General features: G+C 44.9%; 1 protein-coding gene across 4 annotated transcripts in view; it reads right to left on the minus strand.

The window, feature by feature from the left end:
• The window catches only part of Dpf3 (double PHD fingers 3), a 232,638-nt gene that overhangs the window by 79,802 nt on the left and 131,416 nt on the right, over positions 1-21,420 (minus strand). For all 4 annotated transcript variants that reach the window (XR_016537567.1, XM_090344412.1, XM_090344409.1 and 1 more), the window contains exons 5-6: positions 13,011-13,106; positions 3,293-3,371 (exon numbers count right to left, since the gene is read on the minus strand). Coding sequence is in view for 3 of the 4 variants with exons in the window: in XM_090344412.1 (XP_090200538.1) it covers positions 3,293-3,371; positions 13,011-13,106 (175 nt within the window). In the remaining variant the exon portion in view is untranslated. The remainder of the gene's footprint in view (positions 1-3,292; positions 3,372-13,010; positions 13,107-21,420) is intronic.

Raw genomic sequence — 21,420 nt, forward strand, 5'->3', positions numbered from 1 at the left:
CAGAACTCCTAAGAAGTAATTAAGTTCTAAGCCAGGCATTGGAGGCTCACATTCATAATCCTAGCTACACAGGAGGCTGAGATCTGAGGATCACTGTTCAAAGCCAGTCCAGGCAGAAAAGTCATGAAACTCTTATCTCCAATAAACTACTCAGAAAAGCCAGAAGTAGTGCTGTGGCTCAAAGTCTAGCCTTGAGCCCAAAGAGGCTAAGCACCCAGCCTGTGGGACAGCACCCAGGCCCTAAGTTCAAGTTCCAAGACCAGGGGGGAAAAAAAATCATTAACTTCTAAAACAATTTTTTCCCTCAGCTCTCAGGAGAATTGCAAGGTAAGGGGAACATCAAACCGAGGGTTTGTTTGGGAGATGTCCTAAGGTATGTCAGTTCCACAGATGAAGAAACAAGGATTCATATCCCCGAGTTAGCACGAGCCAGCTGTATGACCTTGGACAAGTCTCAAAACTGTGGCTATGTCTAAAGATGAGTGTAGGGATTAATGGAGACAGTCTTTGAAAAAAAATATAATACTCTTACACTCCCAAGCACCAACTATTAGATAATAATTTGGGGAGGAGAGTTATCACTGTGTCCAGCTCAAGTAGGTATTTGCTTAGCTCCTTCCTGGACAGTTCACACTTAGAGACAGAATGTTTGCCTTGAGATCACACAGGAATCACTATCTTCTTTCTTATCATGTTTTCTGGAATAAAAAAAAATATAGAAAAGTGTGTCTTTTTTTTTGTCAGGAGTGGGACTTTTGCCTAAGCTGTCAAAAGCCAAGACCAGTCATTCTCAAATATCAGTAGACCTATAAATTCCCTAAGGGGAAGAATGGTAGCTCACACTTGTAACCCTAGGTACTCAGGAAGCAGAGAGATAGGACTATCCTGATCAACAGGCCAGCTTGGGCAAAGATCCTATCTGAGAAATAAACTAAAACCAAAAGGGCTGGAAGTGTGCCTCAGGTGGTAGTATACTTGCTAATCAAGTTCAAACCCCACGTCTGCGAAAATAAATAAACAAACAAATAAAAATGCCCTGGGAAGCATACAGAAAACACAGGTTCCTGTGATTCTGATGCAGGAAGTCCTGGGTGAGCCCCAAATCTGCACTTTAACAGGGATCCATATATGTGGTCTAGCTCCCACGTTGACCAACACTGACAGCCTTCCCCGTACAATCCTATTCTGTTACTCTGTTTGTGCATAATGAACAGTTTCTTGAGCAAGAGACCATGAGAGATGAAACAGGTCTTTAATCCCTAAGCTGGGTAAACTTTCAAGATAATTAATAGAGACTGGTTACTGGCTGGCAAATAAAGTATTCATAAACACATCATAGACTAGATAAAATACAAGTTGCAACCAGATGATTTAATGCTTTCTGGAACAAATTCAATGGCTGAGTCAAAGGCAAGAAGCAATCACCTGAAGTTATCAGCTCAGATACTGTATCAACCATCTGAAAGGTAAGTTTGGACTAACAGTGTGACCGGATGCTTATGTTCAGGAACATAGACTAGAAAGTGTTAAACACAATCACATGTGGAAAGTGGCTATTACTGCTCCACATAAACCCAGAGCGAGTAGAGAGAGGTGTTGGGGTCCAAAGTGACTTAATACTTTTGTAAATAACTCAAAAGATGAGATTGAGAATTATGCAAATCAAACCACAGATAATACCAAAATGGCAGGGATTGCAAATCTGTGGAGAATGAAATTGAACTTATGGGCAATGTCTTTAAATTCACTTTTATTGAATCTTGTATATTAAAGTCACACATTATTTTATCTGTTTACTGAGACTCAATAGAACAAATGCAGTGTGATTTATGGAAGATGGGATGATCGAATCCATAAACAGAAAAGAGCATCCACGAGGACAGACCCTGGCATGGGGCAGACAGGCACCCTCTGTGAAGCACGGTGGTCTCTGCAGATGTGGGTTGTGCTAAGAGCTGGTGTACAAAGTAAACTAGAAAAGGCATGTGACCCTTTTTGATCACTTTGCCTCAATGCTACTTCCAATGAGCATGCTGGACTTAAATGTAGACCCAGAAGGGATTTGGAGGACACACAGAAATTAGGAGTGAGAGACTAGGTCCTCCAGGACTGGATAAGATGTCAGACAAAAATGCTAAGTATGCCTTTTTGTTGGGCCAAAATGCCCAAAGGACCAGGGACCTGTTGGAGAGAACATTTCCAGCCACTCTTAAGGAGAAACAATCATTGATTTCACAACTGGAATCATGGGTAAAGGGCAACTTACGGTAACACCATCCCTGGGGACATGCAGGAAGGATGACCAGACACCTCTCTACTTAGGATTCATTAGAGATGATTAAAAGTACTCTTTGCTTAGTTCAGGGCTGGGGGATGGGAGAGGGACCCTCATAACCTCTCCAAAGGTCATTTCTATCCCAAGGGATCACATGTCTGAAGGGCACCAGATAAAAATAAAATCTATTAATCACTGAGCTGCCACCCAATGTCCTCAAGAGAACCAGAATGGAGACAGGAACTCTACAGTGGTCCTTGTTTTTTTTTTGTTTTTGTTTGTTTGTTTGTTTGTTTGTTTGTTTTTATTGCCAATCCTGGGCTTGAGCTCAGTGCCTGAGCACTGTCCTTGGACTTTCTCAAGGCTAGCACTCTTACCACTTGAGCCTCAGCACCACTTCCGGCTTTTTGCTATGTATGTGGATACCGAGGAATCAAGCCAGGGTCTTCGTGCATGCTAGGCATGCACTCTAACACTAGGCCAAACTCCCGGCCCATACAGTGGTCCTTGTTCTGTGGAAGGAGGAAGAGGGAGGCAGCACATGGGCAGACCCGAGCCAAGAGAGCAGTTACACTAGAATTCCAGAAAGCCAATGACACCCCACAGTGAGGCCTCCCAAGCCCACAGGGTAAACAGAAGGAGGAAGAGGCCTTGTGGGGAGGGGCTCAGGAAATAGCAAATGACATTAAGCCTATAAGCAAAGCCAGGAGCTTTGGGGGAGAGAGCTCTGTGCCAGCACTTGGTACAGGAAGAAGAGAGGCTCCATGGATTCATTGACAAGGAGGAAGATGCTGGAGACAAAGATGGGAAGAGAAACTGGGAGGTGAGCGAGTCAAGGCAGAGGGCAGATAGAACATGGAGACGTGGCCCTGATAGCCTTGACCCTCTTGCAGAGTTATAGGCACACAGACAACCAGAGGCAGGATTGAGTGCAGTACAGGAGACAAATCTGGTAAGGCCCAAGAGCTGGTAGGCCAGCATCCAAGGAAACAGGGACAGGGTAGAGTCCATACTTACTGTCACAGACGTAGGGTTTGTCATGGTCTTCCTGAGAAGCAGCGTCATGCCTCCTCCTGCCACCTGCCGAGCCTCGAGCCTGGGGAGACATAAGGGTATGGGAAGTTGGTCATGATGTCACCCTGCTCCTGCTCTTTCTCCCTCTTTTAGGGTTCTCTGTTCTATCTATTTCCAGAGACTTACAAACAAAAAAGAATAGCTGAAAACCCTCCAACAAAGTTACTTGACTCTAGTGCCTTTCCCTATATTCTCCTTCCAGGTTCCCTCTGGGAGTGTCACCTGCATGTTTTTATGCGACCTTCGTCATAGATTTTTATACTGACACCAGTCCCCCTTTGCAGGTGAGGAGACTGAGGCCCAAATCATAACTTGCCCCAAATCATTCAGCTACTCAGTGGAGCTGGATCCTCACACAAGGAAGTGAGCCACTGGGAGAAGTATCTTTGAAGGTTATAATTTATCCCTGGCTTCTTCCTCCTGCCATTTACTCCTGGTTTCCTGGCTGCCATGAGGGAAGCAATGTTGTTTCATCATACATTTCTGCTGCCATGATGGTCTGTCTCTCCCCAGGCCAACAACAATGGAACAAGCTGACCTTGGATTGAACCCTCTAAAACCCTACACCAAAATGAATCCTTCTTCCCAGTGACAAAAGATCTGACCAACAACCCACCGGCACAGGTGAAGAAGCCTAACATGCCACCCAGGCTGATGAGGTGACTGGCATTTTGGTATTAAGTCCTGAAGGGGCAGAAAGTGTTACTTCACTTGTCACTTCAGGTACCTCTATCCACCCTGCCCCACCCTCAGCAGCCAGTTAAGCCAAGTGTCTGGGGCCCAAGCAGGAGTTTGGCCTTCCTGGGAAGTCTGCCTTGGACCTTCAGACATTGAGTAGACATGGACTCTCATGCTGACCCATGAGATCCATCCCCCGGAGACTCAGCAGAAGCTGAAGGGAGCAGCTCCACCCTCAGGAATAACAAAAAAAGCTAGCCCAAGCAGCTGCTGGCAGCTCTGCAGCCTGGGACAGTGGCTACAGGAAGACAGCAGGGGCTTATTTTTAAACCTCTGTAAGTTCCATACTGGTCATGTGTGCAGCATCCTAGCTCTTCCAGACCATTCTTTGGCAAAGAGCAGAAGTCAATTCTCAGCCAAGGAAAGGGCCAGCTGAGGTCTTAAGCACAGAGGAAGGGTCAGAAGCCTGGGGCACAGGAGAAATGAGGCTGTCCCAAGGCCAGGCCAGAAGCAGTAGCTGCATAGAGTTCAAAAGGGAAGGCCTAAAATGCACACACATGTACCCTCACATGTACATACAAACCACGCATACCTCACTGGGGACCTTGCAGTGCAAAGGCCCAGTGTGTGTGTGTGTGTGTGTGTGTGTGTGTGTGTGTGTGTGTGTGTGTGTGTAAGAGAGAGAGAGAGATCTGTGTGTCTATGTCTGTGTCTGTGTCCACATTGTGCCCACATGCACACATTTCACAGTGACAAGGCCAATGCCTAGGCCTATGACATTTACCCATTCTCTCAAGACACCCACACTTCACAATCAACCCCACCTGCCAGTCTACCACCTCTGCCCCCTCTCTCCAAAACACATGAGAAAATTCCACCACTCGCTGTCTCTGCCTCACACCCAGCCCTTTCCACTGACAGCCAACAGCCAGCCACCCTTGCCATTATTAGCCAGAGTCAACTGAGATGGTGATGGAGCAATCCATCACCTCAGCGCAGAGGGGTGGGCCCTCCATGCCCAGGGTCGTCCTCTCTGCTCTGGCCTGCTATGTGCAGCCTCAGTAAAGCCAGGGACCGCTTGGCGTGTGCAACCCATAGCCTGCCACAGCCACCCTTGAGCAGGTGAACACAAGTCAGGCAGAATAACAGGGCCTCCAAAGATGTGAGAAAGACTCTGAGACCACCAAAGGATCCAGGGAGAAGAGGAGGAGGAGCCGGCACTTCTGGGGGCACTGCCAGAGGGGAAGGGGCAGCCTGGAGGAGAGCCATGCTTCCATTCCCCTGCTCCAGAGCTGACCAGCAGGGTGACTATACAGACTCCCACACTGTGTGTGCCTTTGTTTCCCCAAATGAAAACCAAAGATTGTGCCTATCAGATGCTTCAGGCTAGCACCATCTCCTGCAATAATCATGTTTGACAACTCATCATCCTGTTTGCTCTGCTCCAAACCCTCCTCCTCTGAGAAGCCCTCCCTCCTGATGCCCATTCATACTTTCCTTCCTTCTCTTTCCTCTAGCCCGCTTCATTGTAGCATTTAATAACATCTAGCACCAAAGTATACACATGTTGGTTGATGGATAGATTTTCAATTCTATAGGAGATGGAGATCCATCTATTTGGGCCACCACTATTCTTGGAAGCAGGCACGGGGCCAGCTACATAATCAGCTCTTGAGTGCATGCCAAACAGATGATCAGGCAGACACCGATAGGTTCCTTTTGTCTTCATCACTCTCTGTACCCAAATGCTATTGCTTCTTCTCTAAATGACCATCGCACACTTTGCATTTCCTCCCTATCCACAGCCTAATCCAGGCATTTGCTGATGCTGAACTACCCAAGGGAACAACAGCTGGGGTTCTGTCTTTACATTATCCAGCCCAACCCATCCTGCATGAAGACAGTTCAACCATTTAGACAGCAAAGAGAAACACACGAAGCCTGGGCCATGGGTCTCTCATTGCCACTTACAACTCTCCCAATACTCTCATCAGGCTGGCACCAGTCTCCTCCTATGTCCATATCTTTGGATCATGATTCTGGAGGTGCAAGACCTAGGGGGGCTTATCCTGTCATAGCTTTCTTGCTGCCCGAATTCCCTGGTAGCACAGGATCACATGACAGGAGGCACACATGACAGGAAGCGCCACTTATATAGCCTCCAGGGTTCCATCGAGAGAGCTTCATCTTAATCTAATCCTAGTCACGCTGCAAAGTCTACACCTCTCCACACCACCATCAGTTGAAGTCTTCATCTTCTCTGCACCTTGAATGGGGATTACAGGTCAACAGAGGAAGTCTTAGAACACAGTGGACCCTTATCGAAACAGTAGCAACAGCTAGGTGTCTTGGACAAGTTACCTCTTTAAGTTTTAATGTTTTCATCTGTAAAACAAGCACAGCAGGGTCAGGAGTTTGGCCTAGTGGTAGAATGCTTGTCTAGCATTTACTAAGACTAAGGTTTGATTACTCGGTATCCCGTACATAGAAAAAAGCCAGAAGTGGTGCTGTGACTCAGGTGGTAGAGCTCTAGCCTTGAGAAAGCCCAAGGACAGTGCTCAGGCTCTGAGTTCAAGGTGCAGGACTCGAAAAAAAAAAAAAACCAAGCACAGCAAAGTTGCTGAAAGGGTTAGAGGGTCAGCATGTGAAACCACAGGGGTCAGCACAAAATCCACAGGAAGTGTTCAATACATCTCCCCCTCCATGCTCATATCAATTCCTCTCCCCAGAAGTCTTGCTGCCTTTGGTTGGTACATGGTCAGAAGCCTGCTATTCTCTTCATTGTATCATGGATTTTAACGATGACATTGGAAATTTGATTATATGAGTCCTTAGCACTTAGCACTAGACTGGACACACAGCATGCAAAGGTCCTTTACATGTATTAGCTCATTTAATCCCTACAGTAATCCAATGAGTTTGACTAATCATTATTCCTTAATGGGGCAGTTCTGACAGGCTCCATGATTTATCCAGAAACATAGAGTCTGTAAAAGGAGCAGGATCTGGCTCCAGAAGTAACCATCCTCTCCCTGTTCACCTCCCAGGTCACACAATGGTAGGCCAAGGTCGCGATGAGTGGACACCACATGCACCTGCTCCCCTGGCTACAGTTGATTGGCTGGCTCAGGAGTAGTCACCTGATTACAGAACCAATCAGACTCTACCTTCAAGCCTCACCAATAAAATTCTACCTCCAAAAGGCTTAGAATTTGGAAACAATGGCTTTTGTTAATACAAGCCATTTGCATTATACAGATCCATAAATCCCTGTGTACAGATGATTGGGAAGATGTCATTAAAGAGAAAATAAAGGAAGAAGAATCCAGAAATGGCTGGATCCCTGTCACTTTTTTTGCCCTTCCTATGGTTGGACCTTCAAAGGTGGGGCAATGGCTCAGCAGCTTTTCAAATCTTTCCAAATTTTGCTTAAGCCATTGAATTTCCTACAACTAAAAAACCCTTAACTTAGTCAGTTAGCCCCCATCAAGGCGTAGCTCTTCCATACCAATTCTGCTCAAATAGTGGACCAAGAATTAGTGTCAAAATGACAATCGTATCTACCACCAAAAGAAGCACTTTATAAGGCTGAGGAAGCACATAGGAAAGAACTTGGAGAAGAAAATCACCAAATCCACCTATGTCCTCAAAGACCCATGGACTCCCGGTGTAAACTCAATACACACTATGCCTCAAAAAAAATGCCCTAAAAACATCATTACATCATTTTGTCTTTTTCACTCATTTTTCTCCCAACCACATAATAGTGTTTTCCAAAGGCTACACAATATGGAATGAGGCTCTCACTTCCAGAAGTGGCACATTTTTAAGGAGGGGGGGTGCTCAGAGGAAAGCACAGTGGTAGAATGCATTTTTGGCATGTTTAAGACCCTGGGTTTTATCCCTAGCACTGAAAAATAAATTAAAAAATAGAGATGAGCCTTCTGTCAAGGTCATTAGATAGAGCATCATCCTTGGGTGATGCTAAAAATTACTAACACAGGCAGATAGGCGTCAGGCATCTGACAAGAAGCATACGAGGATGTGCTGTCCTGTGCCAAATGATTTCACAGGCCGCATACAGACATTCCCCACCATCGTCTGATACCCTAGGCAATGGCTAAGTGATTACCAGGAAAGTGGCATTCACAGTATGCTTATGAGGGATAAAGGCACGACTGCAGGCAGAGCCGGACGGCAACGTAGGATGCCATCACACAATTTGGAACCGCATGTAGCTTAAAACTTGAAAATTGTTGACTTCTAGAATCTTCCATTTGATATTTGCAGTCTATAGTTGACGCCAGGTAACTAAAATTATAGATTTTTTTTTTTTAGAAAAAGATACTATCTTCAGGAAATGGAGTAGGAAAAAAAAATCATTAAACACCACCATGCCATGCCACCACATCTAGAAAGAAAAATTCCACAAGACAACCCAAGTTCTTTAACAAAGAAGTCCCATAAGGAAAATAATGTGTGCCATGGTATTCAGTGAGGAAGAGATGTGTTACAGACTAAGTAAAATCTGAGCTTCAAACACACCAACCATCCAAGGGCATTTTTGAGAAAACTAGCGGGGGATGACCAGGGACCAGGGAGTACACATTAGATCAATGGTTACTTTTACCAAATATAAGACCACCTATTAGATACTCTGGGATGGATAATCAAATGTCTAACATTTGTTTCTAACCACTTCAGGGGAACAAGGAATCAAACACAGGCACCAACAAAAGTAGAAGAGAAGGACTGAGACAGAACAGTCAAAATATTGGCAACTCTGAATGGTGCACTAGTACAAACCTGTCCTCCCTAGACAGAATGCCAGCTCCTGTCAGAGGATGGAAGCCTCTTAGCTCACAGTGTGTGTCATACTGGCTTTCATGCACTGGTCACCTGGAAATTTGTTTATTTAAGGCCTTAACTGGAAAGGCAGGGGATAATGGTGGATAGTAAGCTTCTGCTTCCACAAATGAAAAGAGTTAGCATAACAAATGAGTTCTGAAGGAACAAAGGAAGAACATTGGAATCATGCAAGAGGTGACAGGACAGTTGAAAAACAGAAAAACAGAAAGGTGACAGAGAAGGCCGGGTGTGGCGGTACACACCTTTAATTTTAGCTACTCAGAGGATAGATATAGGAGAAACATGGTTTGAGGCCAGCCCAAGCAAACCAGTGAGATCTTACCTCAACAAATAAGCTGCATATAGAGGTGCACATGTGTAATTCTACCTACTAGTAAGGCTGAGAACATTTGTCCGAGGTTGACCAAGGCAAAAGATCCTGTCTAACCAAGATCCTGTCTAAAAAAAAAAAACTCAGGCAAAATTGTTGGGACTGGATCAATTGGTAGAGAACTTGTGTAGTAAGTATAAGGCCTAGTGAAATCCATACTTGTAAAACTCACATCCCAATACACTGTAAAACTGACAAGAAATGGATCGATTTCTAGAGGTATATAATCTGCCAAAAGTGATACAAACATAAGCAGATCTAACACAAGCAATGAAATTGAAATAGTCATAAAAGTCTCCAACACACACACACACACACACACACACACACACACACACGAATCCAGGATTGATGAACTCACTGCTGAAAAAAGAATTGACACTAATGATCCTCAGATTATTCCACAATATGGAAAGGGAAGTACTACCAAATTTGTTCAACAAATCCAGCATGAGCCTATTCCCAAACCAGGTAAGGACACGATAAAAAAAAGAAATTACAGACCAGCTTCCTTGATGAACATAAACACAATGTAAACAGAAACGAATGACATGTTAAAAAGATCACCAAAAAGTTTCATTCCAGAGATGTAAAGTTAGTATAACATCTGTAAATTAATAAACATACTATAGTACATTAACAGAATAAAGATCAGAACTCACACAGTCATTTCAAAAGATGCTTTAAAGTCTGACAAAATTCAATGTACTTTCACAACTTATCTCTTTTGTTTCCACTTATGGTTAATCTCATGTGGTTACTGTACCTGACTTTGTTATCTGGTATATTGTATATATGTTTTATTTTTTTACTTGAAATAGGGTAGGGAAGGGGGAAAACAAGATGACTGCATGGGGGTGGGGAGAGGGAAAGGGGAACAAAAACATAAAAAGGGGTATAGAGGTTCAAAAAGTAATATACTCACTCTCTGACAAATGCAACTGTAATCCCTCTATACATTATCCCAACTATAAAATAAAACGAGGAGCACTGAAGAAACTAGAAATAGAAGAAATGTAGTTCTAAAACCTATAGCCAACATCAAATTAAATAGGGGAAAACTGAAAGCATTACTTAAGTCAGAAAATGACTAAGAAATTATCTTTGAAGGAGACTGGGCACCAGTGGCTAACACCTACAATCCTACTACTCAGAAGGCTGAGATCCGAGTATCACAGTTCAAAGCCAGCCCCTGGCAGAAAAGTCCATGAGACTCTTATCCCCAATAAACTACTCAGAAAAAGCCAAAGATGGCTGGCGTTCGCTGCTCATACATATAATCCTAGCTACTCAGGAGGCGAAGATCTAAGGATCACAATTCAGAACCAGCTTGTACACTAAAGTCTGTGAGACTCTCATGTCCAATTCACCACTAGAAAGCCAGAAGTGGTGCTGTGGCTCAAGTGGTAAAACCATAGCCTTGAGCTGAGGATCGCAGGGAAAGCATTTAGGCCTAGAGTTCAAGCCCCACAACCAAAAAAAAAAAAACAGCCAAAGTGGCTCAAGTGGTAGAGTACTAGCCTTGAGCACAAAGAAGCTCAGAGATAGCGCCTAAGCCCTGAGTTCAAGCCCTAGGACAGGGAAAAAAAGAAAGAAAGAAAGAAAGAAAGAAACAAGATGTACTCTCTCTACTGTTAATGTAGTGGTTGAGTTCTTAGCAAGAACAATAAGGCAAGAGAAATAAACATGAGAGATATAAATAGGAAAGAAAGAAATCAATATATCCTTATTTTCAAGCGATATGATCTTATACTTAAAAGCCCCTGAAGACTTTACCAAAATACTCTTAGATCTAATAACACTTCCAGCAACATAGCAGGAGAAAAAAGTCAATATACAAAAACCTAACAGCTTTTCTGTCTACCAGTAATGAAAAGGCTAAGAAAGAAATGAGATAGATAATCCCATTCATAATAGTCTCAAAAAGTGAACAAACTCAACTAAGTAGGTGAAAGACATCTACAATACAAACTATAAAACAGTGAAAGACATGGAAGAAAATACAAGCAGTCAGGAAGAGCTTCCATGTTCACGGATTCACAGAATATTGTGAAATATTTGACCAAAAACAACCTAGAGCTTCAATGCAGTTTTCATTAAAATTTCAATGTTACTCTTCACAGAAACAGAAAAATCAAGCCAGCTACCGGTGGCTCACACCTATAATCCTAGCAACACAGGAGGCTGAGATCTGAGGAGTGCAGTTCAAAACCAGCCTGACCAGGAAGCCATGAAGTTCTTGTCTCCAATTAGTCACCAAAAAGCCATAAGCAGAGATATGGCTCAAGTGGTAGAGTGCTAGTCTTGAACAAAAAAAATCTCAGGGACAGTGCCCAGGCCCTAAGTTCAAGTCCCAGGATATACACACACACATACACCCCAATCCTAAAATTTATATGATGACATAAATGGCCCCGCATAGCTCAAGCAATCCTAAGGGGAAATGAGAAGTGTTCAAAGTATCACAATATTAGACTTCAACTTATATTACAGACCCATAGCAACACAAACAGCATGGTACTAAACATGTGGGTCAATATTTATCAATATAAACCCATACATCTACAATCATTTGATTTTCAACAAAAGATGCTATAAACATAGTTTGGAGAAAAGACACCTTCTTCAATCAATGGTGTTAGAAAATTGAATAGCCACACGTACAATATTGAAACTTGACCCCTATGTTTTACCCTGTCCAAAATCAACTCAAAATGGATCAAAGACCTGAAACTGAAGCAACTAGAGGAAAATATAAGGAAATCCCTTGAGGACATTAGAATAGTAGCAAGTTTCTGAATAGCCCTAAGAAGGACAACAAGAATTGACAAATGCCATTGCACCACAGGAAAAAGTCAACAATCACCACAACAAAGAGACGAAATTCTTACCAGTGATTTGTGAGACAAAATAGGAATATCCAGAACATTTTACAGGCCCTCTCCCAGATCTGCTAAATCAATTTCTGAGCACAGAATGCCTGAGTCCCATTTCAATAAGCTGTGACACTGGTGTGTGCTGAGGGAAGAGAAGAAGAGGGCCAGGAGGCTTGCCACAACGACAAGCAAACCCAAACCCCCGGGGCTCACACAACTGCCCTCCTCCCTATGGAAAAGGTAGGCCAGGCCTAGAAGCCCATTGGAGCCAAACCCAGGGGCCTAAGAAAGTACACTTATGGATAGGGAGTCACAGCCTAGTCTTGGAGGGCTCTGTCGACTCTGGTGCCATCTGATGCTCTTGAAAGGACACAGAACACCTCTGTGCTAAACTAGGAACCCACCTGCGTGCCAGAAAGCAAAACTGGTCTTGGGACCTCCACACGAGCTTTATTCCCACCAACACAGCTCTGATCCCAATTCTTGCCCATCCCAGGACCAAGTGTCTCTAGAGCCCACACCAAATGCACTTGGGGACTATCAGCAATGGGTTCTGTTTTCCCCAAAGGGATAGAGCAGGAATCCTAATCTTAGCATGCTGGAGCCATCCCAGAGGCCCCGCAACAGGCAGCTCCCAGACTTATCCTCTACCCTCACTTGTCCCAACCCTACATTCTCACCTGACTCATCTGCCTCTCTCTTCCCTCTTGCCATTCTGAACGGGTGTTCTCTGAAATTTCCCACCAAATGCACCCCAAGTTAGGCCACAGGTCTGGTGTCCGCTGAGGTACAGAAGGGCCTGGAATCCAATCAGGAAGGGCTTCATTGCTTGCATGGCCTCAGTTTCTAGTCTCCTTCCTCTACTTACCCTGCCTCTGGTCCTGTTCTTTCTCTTGGGAATGTCCTCTTCCAGATCTTCTTCTTCATTCCCGTCTTCAACATTTTCATCATTTTCCAAAACCCTCTGGAATGACAAGAAAATCAAGAGGAAAGTTGAGAAATCAAATGCAAGAGAGAAAACCAACAGAAAGCAATGCCATATCTGTGCTGCAGCTACTTAGCTAGATAGAGTGTGGCCCCAGCTCAGGGAGTTGGGCTCCATGGTGCTGTTGTCCTGAAGTCACCAGTGGACTTCCCAGCTCATGGACTGCCCCCTCCAGCCAAGTCCTCCCAGAATCCCAATCTTTACTGTTACCCCTAAAAGAGTTTTCTAGTAGGAGCATGCTCTATTGAGGAGTTTCCCTATGCAGGGCCAAGTATCTCTAAGGAAGTGAACTTTCTTCTATGACAATCCTCTTTTTCTTATAGGGTCACCTCAGAAATATGAAATTTCACTTCTCCTTTTCCCAGGTTCTAGATATCCTGCCCTGCTGAATAAAAGTTAGCATCTTCCTGTTTATCTGGCCAGAATATAACATCAGTGTGCTGTCCGTAACAGCCCATTGTTACTTTGTGTGTATGTGTGCTTGAACTCAGGGCCTAGCTACTGTCCCTGAGCAACTTTTTGCTTAAGTCTAGCACTCTACCACTTGAACCACAGCCCAACTTCCAGCTTTCTCTGAGATTAATTGGGAATGAGTCTCTCGGACTTGACGGTTCAGGCTGGCTTCAAACCACAATCCTCAGATCTCAGCCTCCTGAGTAGCTAGGATTATAAATGTAAGCCACCAGTGCCCGGCCATTGTTACTTCTAAAGACAGATTTTTTCATTACAAGCCATGACTTGTAATAGAATTTAAAGATCCTACATTCAAATGTTCTCTCTCCAACAGCCAGGGGAGTCACATGACAGCACATATGCTCACTTCCCTTTTACAGAGAATCAATTGAGGCTGAAAACAGTGCTACAGGTTTGAGACCTTGCATCTCAGCCATAATCAGAACAAGGTCAGGTTCATGAGCTTGCTTCCCATGTATTTCTCAGCCCTAGGTATCAAGAACTACAAGGACCATTGTGACAAATTACAAAATTGTCACAAATGTCACACGGGGCCTGAGAACTTCACTGCCCTTAAGGGAGGGTGGGTCTGTGCTCCTCCAGGTTTGCAGGAGGGATGGAGGGGGGGACAGAGGGCCTAGCCCCCCCTCCACGAGTGGGATCAGAAGGTGGGGACATGGATCTCAATAGACTTCTTGTCAGGGGCCTGACAGTGGGGCTCACTGTGTCCCTAGGGCAAATTATCACCTTTTCATGCTCCTGTTTCCCCAATTAAACAATGGAAATGTACTCAGCCTACACATGGCTATCCAGTGCCACTGCATAGACACTACTACATGGCAGGGACTGTGCACAGACACAAAGCAAAATGGCCACAGTCCTGTCCCAAGCAGTCATCACAGTGTGGTGAAGGCAGAATGGATTCAAAGAACATGGACAACCACATAATTCCACGCCTTACATCAAGAGTGATGGGCAAGATGGAGCGGAGATCTATGAAGAAATTTCCCCTAGCTGCAGCTTACCTGAGGACAAGATGGGGAGAGATGAGAGGTGGACAATGAGCCATGACTAGTGCTAAGAATGAGGACAGAGGGCAAGGGGGAGGGGAGGCAGATAGCACTCCAGGGAAGGTGATCTGTTACCCAGAAAGAGGCTAGGTACCACCAGAGTTCAGAGGCTCAGAGAGCTAGGAAGAGGAAGGTAAAATGGGAGCAGAAAGAGGCTAGGTACCACCAGAGTTCAGAGGCTCAGAGAGATAGAAGAGGAAGGTAAAATGGTAAGCAGGTACTCAACCTCATATAATAACACCACACGCCTGATGGTGACAGGGGCAGATGTCACAGTGACTATAGAAGGGCTTTCCATGGAGCATGCGCTGTGTGGATGTCTGATTGGCCACCATGGCTGCTCCAGTGTTCTAACCTGTTCTCAGTGTAAAAAGCCCAGGAGGACGTTAGCAGCAATCTCTACTGCCTGCTACCATACTGTTTTGCTCCAGTCACCACTGGTCACCTAATCAATCTTTCCAGAGACCTCAAAACGGTCCCAGTGACTTCTCTGCCTTCTCCACTGGTTGTATTTGGGAAGACATCAGCTGAAAGTGCTTAGAGATTTCTGAGTCAACCTTTGCTAGCAAAAAGAAACAGGCTTGTCTGCCGGACATGACCACTGATCTATCGCAAGACTGTGTTGCCCCAGGTTCAGAGCAAGCCTCTCTGCATCCTGACCTGCAGGAATCATTAACAGAAACCCAATGAGATACACCAGGTCAAATGCTCTGCAACCAGTGGTAAAATGATGTCCTGTAACAAGGTGCTGGTTGGTGGCTCTCGCCTGTAATCCTAACTACACAGAAGATTGAAGCCATTCTCACCTGAAAAGTCCATGAACACATTGTCTCCAATTGGTAGTGAAAAAGCTGAATGTGGAAGTACGGCTCAAGAGGTAGAGCACAAGAAGTAATGTACCCACTACCTGACAAATGTAACTGTAACCCCTCTATACATTATCTCCACAAGAAAATACAATTTTTTAAAAAAGAGGTAGAATACCCACATGGGGCAGAAAAAGCTAACTAAGAGCACAGGGCCTTGAGTTCAAGCCCCAGTACTAGTACAAAAAATGATATAAATACAAGGTGAAATTTTCATAACTGTTATACAGCTGACTGTACAGCTATCTCACAAACTTTCTCCATCTTGAAAGTCATTTAGTTATGGTAAGTTCCAAGGGCCTGGAATTTAAAGGTCATTGCCTCTGGCATCTCAGTACTGTTCTGACTTCCCTGTCAGTTTTCATGACAGGGAAAGGTATTTGTTACCTACCACATAGACTCTGGTTTGGCAGGTAAAAGATTGGTAAAAGCAGCTGAACTGGTCCCCACTCCAAGGACTGCTGCCTCATGACCTCACCAATCAAGAGTGAACTCATTTCTCCCTCCCTCTGCCCACCAGCCACCAGCAACTCAAAAGCCCCCAGTTCATGCCCTGGATCCTGTACTAGCAACAGCCCTCCAGGTCTCCATTTTCTTCCAGGAAGCTCTGCCCTCAACTTGGAAGGAGTTCCTAACAAAGCTCATTGGGGCTCGAGAAGCAGAGGAGGAACTGTGGGTCAGGAGTGAGAGACAGGGCAGAGCCAACATAAAGTCAACTGTCCCTCATAACATATGGGCAGTCCCCATCCAAGCCCATTATCTGGAATATAAACACATTTTAAAATAACCTTTCCCCCCGTGACTTGAAATAGTCTTCAGTGCTGATAACAGTGATGTGTGCTGGTGTTATAATAATAATAATAATAATTCCATTTTTAAGAGTCTGTTATCTCTGGCCAGAAATACTTCAAAATCTCCTAACTGGTCTCTCTCTCCCTCTCTCCCTCTCTCTCTCCGCCCTCCCCCCCTGCATTGTTGGCCCTGTATCCAGTCTCCTCTCCCTATAGAGGCAGAGGGTTCTTTATGAAATATAAATTCACTGCCCTGATTAAAACCCTCCAATTGGCTCCCTTTTTCATTTTACATGAAGCTAAATGCCACTTTTATGTCCTGTAAGGCCCAAGGGGTCTGGCGGCTTTCTGGCTACAGGAGCCCTGTTGTTTTCTGGGCACGACCAGCTCTGACCTACCTCAGGGCCTTCATGTCTCCCCCTCTGCCTACAAGGTTTTCCTGGGTTCTTGCACCAGCTCCTCAACATAAGACCAAGGGGAAACCTTCCTCTCCTTTAAGACACTACCTAGATTCTGTCTTATACTTGTTAGGTCTGCCTGGAAGAAATGACTTCTTCTGATTTTGTCATTTGTTCAGTGAACAGATCCAGATCCCCAGATGTCACTATAGATAAGAGAGCAGCTGCTGGCACAGAGGATATCCCTTGAGCTGGGGGCATAACACTTGCAGGTAAGGGATTGGAAATCATCAGTCCAAAGATGTCCAGGTCATCAGTCAGGGCTGGCACTGTGGTCACTGGAGCCTCAACAGGCCCATCAAGTCCTAACAGAGCAACAGTGAGCTCTGCAGTCTTTGTAGGGCTGGCACTTTTTCTAGTCTCCAATTGTTGATCTTCTTTCTTCTGTAGCCACCCCCAGTCACCACTGACTCTGTCCCCCTGATGTCTGCCCCGCACACCATGTCCTCACTAACTCTTCCCCTACCTCCTCACTGACCATCCCCCCTATCCTCACCAGACTTCCTCACTTCTTAGGGTTTCTTATGACCATGGGGTCTCATCAGTCTCACCCAAGCCGGGACACTCCCTTAGGATGTCTCTTACACTCTTTAGATGAGCCAAAACGGCTCATCTTTCATTGCAATCATGTCTGGCCAAAGTATAGGCTAGACAATTGGTCTCAATGGCCCCCAAATGGGACTTTGGATTATAATATTCTCAAGAATTTAGACAGTTTCTGCCAACGCAATGGTAAATGGCCAGAGGTTCTGTATGTTCAGGCTTTCTTTGCTCTTCATGTTTGCCCTTCTCTCTACCAATCCTGCTCAACTTTCCCTGTCCTCCTGGCACAGGGGCATCCTGTCCCTGCCAAATCACCTCGGAGCCTGAAGCCTCTTCCTAAACCTCAAGTGCCTGATCCCCTGCTCAACATTAAAGACTCTGCTCTTCCTCGCCAAGCTGAACCTTCTCCTCCCTCCTCATCTCCTTTTCCTCACCTCCCGAAGCTCACACCCAATCCTGCACCAGTGCCTCACAGCCTCCAGCAGCTTTCTTATTTCCTTTGTGAGAGGTGGCAGGGACCAACAGAATTTTCGTATGCAAGCCCCCCTTTCAATGACCCATCTCTGCCAGTCTGTGAAGCGACTGGGATCTTACTCCTAAGACCCTAATAATGTTACCAAAGAGTTTAAATACCTTGTTCAGGCCTATAACCTCACTTGGCATGACTTATATACAGTCCTGTCCTCTACCCTTACCTTTGAAGAAAAGGGAAAGGGTTGCAACCCAGGCACATGCTGATGAAACCCACCGCCTAGACAATACTTTCCCAGTAGGGGCAACGGCTGTGCCCAGGGAAGAGCCCAAATGGGATTACCAAAATAATGCTCCTGGAAGGGTTAGCAGAAATAGCATGGTAACCTGCCTGGTAGCTGGCCTCCAGAAGGCAGCCCACCATGCAGTCAACTATGATCAACTAAAGGAGGTTACCCAGAGACCCACTGAAAACCGGGTCGAATTTCTTGATCGCCTTACAGTGGCACTCCAGCGTTATACTAAGCTGAACCCGGAGTCAAAAGAAGGTATAAGGGTGCTTAATACCCATTTTATCTCCCAATCAGCACCCAATATTTTAAAAAGATTGAAAAACACTGAGGATGGCCCTCAAACCCCTCAAGGAGATCTGGTGAGCACGACCTTTAAGAATTTTAATAACTGGGAAGGACAGAAAAATGCTGATAAGGCTGGCCATAATAGGAAAAATTGCCAGCTCCTGGCTGCTGCCCTTTAGGCTCCTCAAAAAAGAGGCACCCAACGCACGCCACCCAGACCATGCTTTAAGTGTGGCAAGGAAGGCCACTGGGCAAGGGCTTGCCCTACTCTACAACCACCATCTGGACCCTGCCAAAGTGTGGACAGCCGGGACGCTGGGGAGTCAACTATCCCTCCTCAGCTCTACAAGGTGGGCCAGTCCCTCCTAAACCTCCACACATGGGGAGAAGCCCAACTTATCCAAGATACCCAGCTTGGCAATAGAAGTCTGGTGGTGCCCAGGGCCACTGGATCCCACAAATATCACCATGGAGGAGCCCAGAGTATATCTCCAGGTTGCAGGCAAGCTACTTGTATCCTTTCTTTTGGATGTGGGAGCCAGTTATTCGTTGTTATCTGAGTATTCCAGCCTGTCTTTTCCCTCCCAGATCTTAGTGGTGGGTGTAGATGGCCTTCTTACTTGCTCTGCAATTACCCATGTAGAATAGATAACTTTCCTTTTGTACATTCCTTTCTAATCTTACCCTGCTGTCCCATATCTAAGGCTCCCTCAACCCCTTAAAGCCCTTTTCCTTCTCCCCCAATCTTGCCTAAGGATCAAGTCTTTCTCAAGACCTTTAATCTGTCTGGTTTACGTCCTAAGTGGACAGGCCCTCCCAGGTCCTGCTGACCGCTTCCACTGCAGTTTAGCTCAATGGACAGGCACAGTGGTTTCTTCTGTCAAGAATGAAAAGGTCTCCTACTCTTTCCCCTTCTATACGGAGGAGGACTCCAAGGTATGCCTGCTCTTCTCTCAGACCTACCTACCAAGGTAAAGCTGTCTCACTTCCCTGAAGATGAGACCCCTGCCTCTTAAGACTTCTTTTGGATTTCAGACAAGGCTGCATATGCACAGTCACCACCATGGAACTGTTACTGCTGCCTTGTGGATGGACAGCATCCCCGCCATCAATGTCCCCAATGTCAATGCCCCTTGTCAGCAGGAAGTAGTCAGGAAGAGTTGGCACCCCTTCACAACTATCAGAAGGTGGCAATGTTAGGTCTGCCTGGAGGAAGTGACTTCTTCCCTTGTTTCTCTCTTTCCCCCTGCACCATGGAAATCCCTGCCCAGCACCTGTAACCCTGGCAACTGGCTTGCCTGGGGGCAGTGGGATGTCCCCAAGTCTGAGGTATTTCCCCCATCATTTGAGATCTCATCCACTTCCGCTGTGGCTACACATTCTCCCCCTATATAATCTCTCACTTCCCACCATAAGCTCTCTTGCTCCGCTGACTTCATCTTGGGTGGCAAGAGGTCTGCTCTTTCCTCACACAATAAACACCCTTCTCCTGAATTGTGTGGAGTTTCCCTTTGGCAGACCTTACAATACTGAAACTATACAGTCTCATTTATCCCAAAATACAATTGGTTTACTTATTTTTCTGTCCATCGTACCAGACTGTGCGTAGAGGGGACAGGTTTTGGCCTATCGCTACCCATTTGATCATTTGGGCCAAATGATAGATGGATGGATGGATGGATGGATGGATGGATGGATAAGTGAGTAGATAGATGGTAAATGTGTAGGTGGGTGGATGGGTAGATGGTGATGAAAAAGGACAGCCTATTTGCTATATGTGCATTTTCACGAGTAAAGTTGATACATCCGGCAAAAACTTGTTTGACTCATAGCCCCATTTCAAATGGGGCAAAAGGAGGAGCAGAGCACAGGGAAGATCTGGGACAATGAGGTTAACCCGCATAATAGTATAATAGTGATCCATGCCATTGTACACTTATCCAAACACATAAAATGTAGATGGTACCACACCAAGAGTGCGCCTTGACGTAGACTTTGAACTTTTGGTGAAAACTATATATTAATGTAGATATGTGCGTGGTAATAAAAGTGGTGAGAGTGTTGCCAGTGAAAGGGCATAGGATAGAAGAGAAATCTCTGCCTCTTCCTCACCATTTTGCTGTAAATATCAATTACTATGCTGCAGGAAATGATTGTTGTAAAGTCTTCTCAGGCATCAGAAAGGAAAAGAGAGAAGAGAACAAATATAAGCCAGGTAGTGGCCACTAAGTGGAAAGATGTAGCATTTATCTTAGCACAGGAATGGTGGAGAAGGATGCCACCATCACTGACTCATTCTGTCCCCATGGAGATGATATGACCAAGCCACCAAAGACACCATAACAAATACAACACATGGTCTCTGACTTGATGGAACTCACAAACCAGTGGTACTTACCAAGCAAACCAAAACTGGGTTATTATGACTATTTTTTAAATTTTTTATTGTTTTGGAATTGTATAGAGGGTTCTAGTTACATTCACCAGACAGTAGATGCATTACATCTCACACATTGTTACTCCTTCTCATGGTTTTTGTCCCCATTTCCCTTCTCCCACCCCCTCCCAATATTGTGACTATTAATGATCATTTCAATAGATTAATGGAGTCTTTAAATGAAATGTTAAATTGATCATAAAGTTCATAAACATACGACAAAATATAAAATTGTAATATACAAATTAATATAAATATAATTTGCTGAACCATACTTAATAATTAATGTTACATTTTATATTAGTATAAATTAATATTAACACTGTGCCCCGCATACTAGTCGATAAATACAGACTCAAGACTCGTGGCAAAATAGACACAGTGAATCATGCTTATAATCATTGCTACTCAGGAGTCAGAGAAGGATTATAAGTTTGAGACAAGCATGGGGAAAAAAAATTCCTAAGACCCATCTCAACCAAAAAGGTTGGGCAAGATGGTGTGCATGTAGAAACTCAGCTACAGAGGAAGCTGAAAAAGGAGGATTATCATCCAGATTGCTTGGGCAAAATGGGAGATCCGATTTGAAAAGTAATTAAAGCAGACTGGGCATAGTAGCTCAAGCT

The sequence above is a fragment of the Megascapheus bottae genome, chromosome 14 (assembly GCF_031878675.1).
Source record: "Megascapheus bottae isolate mThoBot1 chromosome 14, mThoBot2.hap1, whole genome shotgun sequence".
Lineage (NCBI taxonomy): Eukaryota > Metazoa > Chordata > Mammalia > Rodentia > Geomyidae > Megascapheus > Megascapheus bottae.